General features: G+C 31.1%; 1 protein-coding gene across 8 annotated transcripts in view; it reads right to left on the reverse strand.

Annotated features, from left to right (window-relative positions):
• LOC124372358 overlaps window positions 1-12,529 on the reverse strand; it is a 43,729-nt gene that overhangs the window by 13,838 nt on the left and 17,362 nt on the right. For 5 of the 8 annotated variants that reach the window (XM_046830763.1, XM_046830743.1, XM_046830776.1 and 2 more), the window contains 3 exons: window positions 4,922-4,966; window positions 2,479-2,574; window positions 1,345-1,479 (listed from right to left, as the gene is read on the reverse strand). In XM_046830763.1, coding sequence (XP_046686719.1) covers window positions 1,345-1,479; window positions 2,479-2,574; window positions 4,922-4,966 — 276 coding nt within the window. The remainder of the gene's footprint in view (window positions 1-1,344; window positions 1,480-2,478; window positions 2,575-4,921; window positions 4,967-12,529) is intronic. The other 3 variants (XM_046830769.1, XM_046830783.1, XM_046830791.1) reach the window with 3 other exon arrangements.

Genomic DNA, 12,529 nt, shown 5'->3' on the forward strand with positions numbered 1-12,529 from the left:
TATTGGTTAGGAGCAAATCAATCTTCTTTTTCAGGGCACCTTCATTCTTTCGATCATCTTCAACAACAGAAGATCGTTGAATTGGCAAATTGTGGAAAATTTTCATTCCGTTTAAAACCTTACTCGATAAGTGTGATGGGTCGTTTTATAGAGCTCAGCATATACCCTTTAAGAATATGGGGATTGCCCTTTGATTGTAGAGTGGTTAGTTATGAGTTCATTGGTGTTTCTAGTAAGCCAAATGAGAGAGTATTAGTTTGTAACTATATAATTCCTATCTAGTTAAAGCTTAATGTTAAAGGTGCCTATTATTAAATTAATTTATAATAACGTTACTGGTAACCTAAGAAATAGTATAGCCAAGGAAAGCGTAGAGTACTAAACAAAATCTATTACGTAACCTATATTTATGTCTTTAGAGTAAACTAATAACATAATGATTGTTTTTGAATTTACATGGAAGAACGTGTTAATAGTAAAGAATGAAAATCCATGTTGAATAGTAATGAAATTAGATCGCTACACACTCTTTCGGTAAAAAGCCTTAACCAGGTCACAGAGAACGAGAGAATGTAGTTTCATGCACCAAATTAGTTTAACGTCTGAGTATTTTCATAAGGACTCTCATTACTGAGTGACTTACCCTTTCATATTCACAACGTTTAATATTTGGAAATTATAATTGGCTATAAAAATACAATGCTCATTATGAAATATCCGGTCAATGAATCAAATATCTCGAAATTATAAGCAAAAGTCCATGTTTACTTATTTTCTTGCATGGTATTGTTCTTGCAGTTGTTATTGACTGACTGTTTATTTCTAGCGCCTTAGGGCTACATCCCACTGTCTGTAATAGCTATAATCGACTAAAATTACACAAAATATTAAAATAATTCAACTTTCAGTATACGTATGTGAATATAAACCTTAATGATTCATGTCATTTCGCCGGAGCACAATATTAAACAGACGTTTACGTCCTTAAGGCTCCATTGAACTTGAGCACCAGAAATCATTCCAATGATTTGTGACATTTAATAGACGTGTACATTTAGGATGGTCAGGACATTCGAATTTTTAAACAAATATCTTATTGATTCCTTGTTAAAAATTCGAATCTTAAAAAGTATTCGATCATTTCATTACTTCCTCCAACACTTCAAGACAACGGCCTCTAAAAAAATCTGGTGGTGGATCGTGAAAGCAAGCTTTCTGCCAACATTTTAGGAATTAATAGCTTTAATAGGCAATAAATAAATTTGAAGTGACTCACCGAGAACTCCACGACATAAAATATTCGTAATACTTATATCATATATGGATCTACCAACAAACACTTACTGTTACATGCATTGTCTTCTTCTTCATAACCGAATCTACAGTAGCATCGCTTCTCATTTGCCTTGACCGTGTTGTTGACCACACACTCCGCTCCCTGTATGCATTCGTGGTCGTAGTTGCAGTTCTGATGCAGTTCTGCAACACACACACTTTCAACTGACGATCCGATTCATCATTGTAATCTTTCATCGTAGGTGTGTGGCATTGAAGTTTTTTTGTTAGTGCAAGGGTGTAAGTTGTGTTTATTCAGGAATGTCAGAAGAGTTAAGGGTTTTCTCTGTATTTTTAGGACCAAACTAGTCCTAAATGAAAGTTACAGCGGCATTGCATTGTTTTGGCTAATAGGTTAGCATTGTTTCACATGAGTTCTAGTTATTATTTATAGTATAGTTCGAAATTGAAATGGAAACATATGGTTTTTTCAGTGTAGAATTTAGTTTAAATTTGTGACTCTAGTAGCTAGAAACAATCTAAATTTAAACAATACATAGAATTCAAGCACACATCAATATTTGGTATTGAAGTCTAGAACATTCATAAGAATCTAATTAAAAATTAAGTCCAAATCAATTCCAATTTCTAACTAATTAATTTAAATTAGTTATGTTTGCAAAAGAATCGGTATAAATTCCAAGAATTATTAAGAAGAAGGAGAATATTTCTGAACGTGTATCAAATGCAGAAAAATGAATATTTTTTGTAACAGCTTACAATGAACCTGCTCAAAGAGATTGCTGAATATTAATGATTTACAACAATAGTTTCTGTTTTCTATGAAAAAAGTTAATTTAATTACAATATTTTGTATTGACTTAAGCCAACTAATAAAAGGTTGCTAAACAAAGAACCAAGAACAATGATTTTTCACCATTGTAACTTACTAACAGTGTTTATTTCAGTGATTTTTTCTTAATTTTCATATCGCCCCTAAGTTTTCTTGTTTCTTTGTAGCCTATCTGTAATAAGTGCATTTTTACAGTTTGTTCTTGTTTTATTTAAATATTTTAGTTATTTAAATGCATACTGTACTTAATCACTATGGTCTTGAGATTCACTTTAAAACTTGTTACTCTTTTTGTTTGATCATTTGTGTTAATGCTGTGCGTTGATATATGAGTAACAAAAAAAGTATACCTATGTTGTTACCAGCATATGGCTGAAAGAGGGGCGGTTGTGGAGTTGTAACATTCACCTCCTTGTGTCTTACTGGCCAAAACAATCGTTCTCCATCTGTTTTAGAATAATAAATTTGTAAAAATTGATTAGCCTACACATCATTAAACGAGTAATAATCGCGATTACAGAAGTGTTGTTTGAGCATGTACTCGTATTACATGAAACAAGACTCTTAATAAGATAATTTATGTTTTGCAAAGAAAAACAGGTTATGATAGTGTAATATATATATTTCTTGGATACAACTTAATAAAGCAACTTAAAGCTAAAGTGAACAACTGTGGACTCTGCGAAGTGTGTAGAATAACAATCAAATACAACTCAGTTAAGGATTTAAAAGGACGTTCTTCTAGTGTTTTCCGTTTACATACTAAATGCTATTTTTTAAAATGTGAAATAATTTAAGTAACCAATCAGAAAGTAAAAGGAACACAACAGAAATTGTAAAGAAGGCAAAAATACTCCATCAGGAGTGACTTACTGTCGGCCATCTTGGCCGTTGCTCATAAGAACAATGATTAGCGTCATGCACTTTTACGACCTTATATTTGGCCGTAGAATTATGGAAAGTGTTTCATTAAAAATATATGTAATTAACACGCATTAAAACGTTTAATTTAGTTTTTCGGTATTTTTATAGATTGTGCAGAAAAAATCTCAAACTATTTTCTTAGTAGTTTAATATCTTAAAAGTATAAACCCTACAAACAGGCAAAAAAGCGTTTGGATATGTATTAATGATATCTTTAAAATGTATTATTTTCCATAATGCCTCGATAAAAAATAAGGGCTTAAAATGCAAGAGGTTTAACATTGTTTTCATAGTGAATATCAAGTTCCTTTTACTACAGCTGACTGACTATTAATTCAAAATCTAATACACATTTAATGGTAATCACATAAAATATCTTATCAATATTAACACTAACACAAAAATCCTCTACATTATGTAAAATATTAATTGATCAAATAAATTTGCTAGTATTGAAAACCTTTGAACACTGTGTAGGAATGGAGTACGTTACTTAAGAGCGTTAAACTTTTTCATACGGTTAGTAAATCTTGTACTTTTATTACTTACCTCAGTTATGCAGAAACCGACTTAGAACGTTAGAAAGTATGAGATAAGGTATCAATAGACTTATTTCACGAAAGCAAACAGACGATAAAGAGTCTCTTTTTTGTCTTGTCATAAAAAGAGTTATAGAACTTGAGTTATGCAAGCTTATATTAAGCGTGTCCTATGTAAATAGAAAATGTGCATTTCCGGAAGTGTTTTAATTTAAATGTGTTGTAGTTAATATAAATAGAATTTTTTAAACGCGATGAACTTTTATAATCTAGAAGTAAAGTAAACGAAAAGTGAACAAGTAAAGTGTATCAGTTCTCGACCTCGTAGGACCACAATATCTTTCTAGACTTACCTAAAATTTACTATATGAATCTTCTCTTACTGTAAATAGAATCATAGAATAAGTATTTCAAATATACACTACAAACTTTCAATACAAAAATCATTCGTTAATAAAATACATGTAAACAAATTTGAAGAATATAACATTATTTTTTTATCAAACAATGTTAGTAAAACTTATTTAGTACAGGTATGTCCGAATCTAAATATCTCAAACCCCTTTTATTATTACAATAAGCCTTTTATAAAATATTTAAAGATATTGTTGATAAAATGTTTTTACAATACAAAATGGTTGAAATGGTGAACAGTAGTCAATGCATTCATAGAAAAACAAAGTTAATAAACACTTGTAATAAAAACATGCACTTAGACAGTTTTTTTATATTGCTCTCTGCAAAGTTTGTCTACTCATTAATGCCAATTCATCAAAGTTTTTTTCAGAATAAAATATTTATCTAGTAAATTAAATTTTTAAATATAATGTATGCACATATAATTTTTATGGATATGGAACGAATTTTACTTTAAATTGCATAACTCAGATGTAAAGCGTCTTCTTATGTTGCTGCTGTATTTCTAAAACTACAATTTAATTGCAATTTAGTTCCATCCTCCGTCTAAAATTTCTTTGATACATTTTCGATTTCTCATATGTGACTCAAATTAAACATATTTTTTAAACTAAAACTGAATAATAACAACAACAACAACAGTAGACAGACAGATACATACCACGACACGACACTAAGTGGTGACAACATCCAGTACACCAGTGCGTACAGTACTTACCGCAGGTGCTTGTGAAGGACTGTGTTCGTGTTATCGTGTGTTCACAACCTACTCGAGGACAGCCCACCTCTTTTTGCTCGTGCTTCATTGGTCAGTATTATATTTTTCAAAAAATCCCTGTTTGGTTGTTTTCATGTCAAATGTAATGCTTTGGTTAGTTTATTTCAAGAACATGTTTACTAAATGCCAACCAACCTTTTGGTGGACGTCTATTTCCAATCAGGACATAGCCACGAGCATCTAGGGAGAAAAAACGTTCTGGATGAGTTGTATTGTATCAGAATGTTCATGTTTAGGTGTAGAGGCCTAGGCTTATTTACACGTTGTCTTGGCAAAAGGCTTTGATGTTGTGAGGGAATTTTGTATAACTGGAAGTTTTGTGTTCACTTTGAATCTGTACAGTATTGAGTGAGAGATGAAAATTCAGTGATTAAACATGCTTATAAAACTGTAAAAGTTCAGTACCAAAAGCTAAAGTACAGAAGAGTATTAAAGAGAAAATGTTGCATTGTGCCTTCAGTGACTACTATAAAGTGACAAACTTACCTGTTACTTGTTGAAACTTAATTTTAGTAATTTGTTTACAAGTTTGTTGATTAAAAATGTATTATTCAAATAACACATATTTAAAATCAAGTTTTAATTCTGTAAGATTTTATAATTTATATACATTACTTGCAATACATGAAAACCTTCTTAGTAAGGGAATTCAACTTTTGCGAACATTGTTATAAAGTACCTAATATAATAGATTAACACAAAAATGATATTTATTCTCCCATCAAAGTGCCACGTTTAACTCTATATAGGCAGTAACGTCCTACCTTTTTCATCGATAAAGAAAGAGAGAATGGAATGTTGTTTTCTCCATCCACGCTTGTACAAAATATATACAATATATTTAAACATTTTTGACATGATGCTTCATAATACTATTAAGTAATTAAATGCCAGCTGTCCTCATTTTTCTAAAACCAATCGGCCTTTACCTTCATTTTAATGGTTATTGTTGAAATGAAATATCTTTAAATGAATTATCTTACAAATGTATGAAAGGGGAAAGAAAACATTTTTACTAGTGGAGTAAAAATTTTTTTATTTTCTAAAGACAATATTAGTGTTTCTCAGTTCTGCTTCAAGAGCCAAATCTGTCTTTCAGACCAAAACAATCGTACTTTCACTGACAAGTAAATGATTAAAAATTATTCTTTAAACCTAAATTTATAAATGTCATACACATGAAAATCAGCAATGGAGAAAAATAGTAGAAGTGGCCATTTCGACATTCATGATGACATTTATAAATCTCTGGCTATCCCACCGATGTTAAATTCTCTGTATGTTTTCACAGCAGAAGGTAAACTTGCTATGGAGAGGTCTCATTGTAGTAAGTAACTCATATCAGTGAAACATTGGCATTTTATTCGTTTTACTTACAATATACCTTAAAACCCAAAAGAAGACTGTGACCGTGGGAGTTTGAAAATTATATTTTATTAGTGTTATTAATGTTTAATTTATGGTAATTTGCCATTAGTTTATCTAATATTAATAAAACATATATTACTTTTACTAAGATATTAAGACATGAGTAATTACTTCCTTCGTATTAAACTACCCTATTATAATTGGTTTTGCGTAAACCAAACTGCGATATAATGCATCATACATAGTTCTGTCAAATAAATATGCACTTGTTATAAACTTATAACAATATTTTATTGAACATTAATCAACCCTCCACCTTCCCTCGACAATTTAGTGTAATTCCTAATGTAGTTCAATTGATTTTGGTTGGGTTAACGTTTTTAATTTAATAGCCATAATAATTTAAGGTGCTTTCTCTGAAAATAGGAATAATGGAAACAAGTTTTTTCAGTCATCATACGAGAACTTAGGTACATTTGGAAGTAATAACTTGAATTATCTGAAAATTAGACCGACGAAGGAAACGCTCGAAGCAATATGATACTATTTTAAAGTACGTATATGGGTATGACCGGAGGGTGGATTACTTACCTTTTATATTAAAACATGTAATTTCTTCAAAAATATATTGCATCGTAATATACATCCTGATTATGATTTATGGGCACATAATATATAATTTATAATCTTATATTATGCCACTTTCCGCTGTGCCTGGTTACAAAATTGCTAATAAAATATTCATATACTGTATTCTGCTTTAAATTCCTTCATCTCCTTGTTGAAAGATAAAATCTTAAGTGTTATAGCTATGAAATAAAAAAGTCAATCTAAAACCAAATTGTACTACGTTAAAGTATTTAATTAATGAATTATTAATGTCAAACATGGGTAAACGATTAATGTGTATTTGTATTTTAGAAACATTCCAGAGATGTGTATATATATCTGTACTACTGTAGGTACCTAATCATGGAAGATAATCGCGATTTCGAAACAATCTGGCAGTAAGAGACTAACATTAGTTATAATTACGGATCATTCTTTTATTTTACAATGACAACTTTACTGTTGTTCAGTAGTAGGCCTACATATTTTCACACAAAGATAAAAATGAAGGATATTCCAAAAATAACAAGTATTAAGGGCTGCGAATTTAGAACCAGTTTCAGCCCCTATATCAGCGTGACGTGTTAGCGTTTAGCTACGAGAAATGCGCAACGATACGAGTATTACATGAATGATATGTTTCATTTTTCAGTAAGATAATTAGTTTGACCTTATAACACTTCGGAAAATTAACTACAAAACGTTGTATTGAAGTTGAAAAATTTTAAATACATATTATCAAGAGAGGTATGCACAGAGAAGACAGCAATTCTGAAAATGTCGCTGAAATAATTGAAACGGAATTAAGCTACGTCTAAGTATGCACATATTAAATTCTTTTAATACGTCTAAACCCCGTAAAAACGTTTTAAAGTTGTTTGAAGTAGTGAAAATAGAGAGATTTTCATAAAAATTACCAATACATTTAGTGACCCAGGAAAAGGACACCTTGTAATACATAAAATATGTTCAAAAGAAAATAATTGAGATACTGAGATTAAAAAAGACAACGAAAACTTCAAACATATAATACTCATATTTTAACGCATGTGAACACGAATTGAAGTCTGTTTTAAAAATAAATAATTTTTCTATCACAATTAATAATTTGGTAACGCAAAAGTACAATTATGGAACTGTACAAAATGCCCGCTACTTAAACTGATAAAGTACAAGTCCTCTTGCCAGCAGAAACATTATGTATGGGTATCTGTTTTGGAACTATCGTACATTAAATTTATTATTATAGTGTGGTGAAAAGTGCTGAAAGGTAAAAATGTGTTTGTATGTAAAATATGACTTTTGTAATAGTGAGATGAAAAAAATATTTACACTTTGTACAGTACAACAGTTATTGCAAAGTAATATCTTATGTATTCATACACAAACATAAATTCATCAATGTAAGTAATACTTATTAAAATTGTGTACCCTTGTTAAAATTGTCTAAAAAATTTCGTCTGTGCTATTTTAAATATTACAAAACAATGTACAAGTGATATTCCTTTTCAATATTATGTAACTACTTCTTTTGTGATAATGTAAAACAATGTTCATGTGATGTTATTCAAAATCTTGCTAATCCATTATTTTTTTATTTAACCAACTTATTTAAAGGTTTGCCATGAATTATTTATGTAAATAAAACTACCTATTAGTAGCAAATTATGACCTATAAATAAGTGTAATGAATAGTATACAATTAAAATTCAAATTTGTTCATAATTGGAAGACTTTTTACTCTGGCACCATATTTAAAATGTCAGTAACTTATTGAAAATGTAATATAAGATTAATTAAATGTAGTATATATATATATGACTTTTGTAATAGTGTATATGTATAGGTTATATATATATATATATATATATATATATATATATATATATATATATATATATAACCTAATGGGACTCAATTTAAGCCCTAGAAAACATTTTTGGAGATAGAAGATTTTAATGTTAACTAACAGGATTTTATTCTAACCATATTTTGGTTATATTTAGTCTAACACCGAGTAATTAGTGAAGAGAAAACGTTTGTTTGATACTGCTTTAATTTACCGCAACGTAATTAATATAATAGCAATGAAATGTTAAATATCAAGTAAAACAAGATATGTAAGGGGATTCAAAGATTGGAACAATAATGAAAATAATAATATTATAGGTAGTGCATTAAGTATTTTATGTAGAAAAGTTGAAATATGTGTTTCAATAAATTTAATCGCGTTAATACGCGATTCTTACCGAAAGGGTTAGTTTAAAGTACATGGAAGTTTCAACTAAAATGAAACATAATTTGGTTCAACAAATTTGTATGCTTCAAATAATTTAAACACCTAAACAAATAATTCGTTTTACGATACTTTCTACTACTTTTTACCCAACAGAAGCATTGTTCTTTGTGTGTGTGTATATACTGTATATATATATATATATATATATATATATATATATATATATATATATATATATATATATATATATATATATATATATAACGCTTTTCGTAAGTTTTGCCTGCGTATGAGCATTTCTGGTTGAAGTAAATTATATTTCCAACCCCGATGTAGATTTTACCTTGATGTCACGATCAAGAAAATATGTCAAAAATGTATTGTACATGCATAATGTATTTTATTACAAAGTGGTCTACCACTCAACCTTTAAGTTCAACCAAAAATTTAGTTTAGACAATTATACATCATAACTTAGCGCCTTCAAATAGTGTTTCACTGTTTAATATACGTATCTATCTCGTAATTGCAGGTTATAATGTGCAGGCGCTTTGAAAACTTTTCTTCATTTTATTCGTTTATATTCACGACATAAGCGAATAATTCAGATAATAACTATCCTATCTTCTAAGTTAGACTAAATTACGGATACATGTGAAATTTGATTGAAATTGGTTCAGTCGTTTTGGAGTTTATTGGCAACATACATCGTGACTCAAGATTTTTATATATATATAATTCCTTATATATATATAAGGAATTTCTCAGGAATGTATGTATTGTAGTCATAACAAATTTGAGGTTATAACAATACAAAACTGATATTTTATTTGTTTGGAAATGGCAAATTTAACATAAATTCGAGGAGTTAACATTGCCATCACGTTTGTCGCACACAAAGACAGGTACCGGTAAGTGTTTGCCACAACTGTAAGCTACCAGTGTGCAGCCAACATTCTAACCTGGTAGTTTACTGCTGGCAATACCATTTTGCATAAATAGCCAATGATAAGACCCATGCAATATTGACCTGGCACAAACAAACCCGTCACGCTTGTTCACTTTCTGATAACTTCCATGGATTTTACCTGTCGAGGGGTAACATTTTACACTTGGCGTTTGCTTTAGAAGTATTTTAAAACCGCAAGAGATCTAGCACAAGTCCGAGTGATTATTAACATAAATACATAACAATTGCTTGCCCTTTTATGTATTTAGCTGCATACCCATAACTAAAAAAAATACAATGTAGTTTCGAAGCATTGTAATTTTATGGACCTAATGGACTAAACTATTAGCGTCCAGATTTTTACTGCATTAATTTTGTCAACAAGAGATCATATTTATTGGAAAAAAACATGCAACAGTTTTAAGACAAGCACAAATAACTCGAAAAGTCATAAAAATAATTACCTAATTAGGTAATTAACTGGAAGTTTTCATCATTGTTTCCAATATGGCGGCCAACTTTAAAATCTTGTAAGGAACACCCTGTATTTTATGTTATTTTCAGATTCTACTCTACAAAATAAGACATTTTTGCTTTTGAAAGTTTTTCAATATCTCTAATGGTTCAGGAGCTACGTGGAATGTAAGTTTTCATCATCAGTGGTTTATCATCATCATCAGCTTCCAGTCCACGTAGCTCCTGAACCATTCTTGAAAAACTCTCAAAAGCAAAAATGTATTTTGTAGAGTAGAATCTAAAAACAACATAAAATATAGGTTGTTCCATAAAAGATTTTAAAGTTGGCCGCCATACTGGAAAAAATGATGAAAACTTCCAGTCCACGTCGCTTTTGAACCATTAGAGATATTGAAAAACTTTTAAAAGCAAAAATGTCTTATTTTGTAGAGTAGAATCTAAAAACAACATAAAATATAGGGTGTTCCGTAAAAGATTTTAAAGTTGGCGCCATATTGGAAAATGGCGGCCTTCTTAAAAAAAATTGAAAGTGTATTCCTGAGTGAAACTTAAAATTGAGCAAGTTCCAAATTTAAAGTGTGGTGCTAAGTTGTGTAATTAAAAAGTTAGCTATTGGATCACTTTAAAAAACTCACCCGGTATATATATATGTATATACAGGGTTTGTCCAGAAAGTAATAGGACTGAGTCGATTTAAAAAAAAAATTATTGAGCAAATTGTTACAATTGTTTAAAAACTTTCAAAATAGGCTCCATCTGCGTCGATAGAGCGCTGCCAGCGCGATTTCCAAGCATTGAAGGCGTCACAGAAGGCATTCTCCGGAATAGCCTTGAGAGCCGTGGTGCAAGCTGCTTGGATCCTCTCTGTCATCTCAAAATGCTTGCCTTTTCAGGCGAGGAAACAAAAAAAAGTCTGGGGGGCCACATCAGGGCGGCTGTGGAAAAGTTGGGATGCCGGCCTTGGTCAGGTAGCTGTTCACAAGAATGGCGGTGTGAGCCGCAATTTCTGGTCGCCAGTGAGCACTTTTGGGACCATCTTCGCACACACTTTGCGCATGTTCAAATACTCTGTCACAATTTCATGAACCACAGATTTCGGTAAATGTAACATCTGGGCAATTAAACGAATACTTAGTCGACGGTCTGAGTTCAAAACTTTGTGCACACGAGTCACGAGGTGTTTGTCGAAGTCGAAGGTCTTCCAGCAGGTTCTTCATCAGCGACCTCTTCCCGGCCCTCCAAAAAGGCTTGGTGCCACCGAAACACACCACTTCTTCCTAAAGCAACATCTGGGTAAGCCTGCTTAATTATATCAAATGTCTCTGTCGCAGATTTACCGAGTTTCACTCTGAAACTAATCGTGTACCTCTTCTCTAACGAACGTTGCATTTTCGGCTTGCACCACTCACAGAAACACGTCACGTGAAAATGCCTGCCCTGACTCTTCAGGTGCTCGGAGACAACTGACCAGCCGCTTGTTCGTTAGCTAGAAACGCCCTCTACCGAATCCAGTCGGTGCGCGCACGCTCCGAAATACAGTCTCGGCGAAAGAAAATCAGTCCTATTACTTTCCGGACAAACCCTGTATATCTTATCCAAATTATGTTTCATTTTAGTTGAAACTTCCATGTTACTTTAAACTAACCCTTTCGGTGAGAATCGCGCATTAACGCGATTAAATTTATTGAAACGCATATTTCAACTTTTATTTATAACATACTAATGCACTACCTATATATATTCTAGAACTATAAATTTAGTTTAAAATCTTGTTTGATACACTTATAAGTTAACTTGGAAATCCTTGATGACAAAATAAAGGGTGCGGCAAAAATCAGCTTACAATTGCAGGCTAGTAAGCTTCGTTGTTTATCTCTTCGTGGCTTTTTTGCTTATGATTAACTGATCGGTCTACAATAATATGCAAGAAACGGCACTAAAGATATTGATATTTTCTGAAACAAATCAGGAAAATTAGGAGAATGTTATGTAAGCATTTAAATTCATGCTCATGCCCAGATAGCACGTTCAATTTTGTAAAAATACCTAATACGACAAGTTAATAAAATGTTTGATAAATAACCACAATATTTAATCAAAT

The sequence above is a fragment of the Homalodisca vitripennis genome, chromosome 1 (genome assembly GCF_021130785.1).
Source record: "Homalodisca vitripennis isolate AUS2020 chromosome 1, UT_GWSS_2.1, whole genome shotgun sequence".
NCBI classification, from domain to species: Eukaryota; Metazoa; Arthropoda; class Insecta; order Hemiptera; family Cicadellidae; genus Homalodisca; species Homalodisca vitripennis.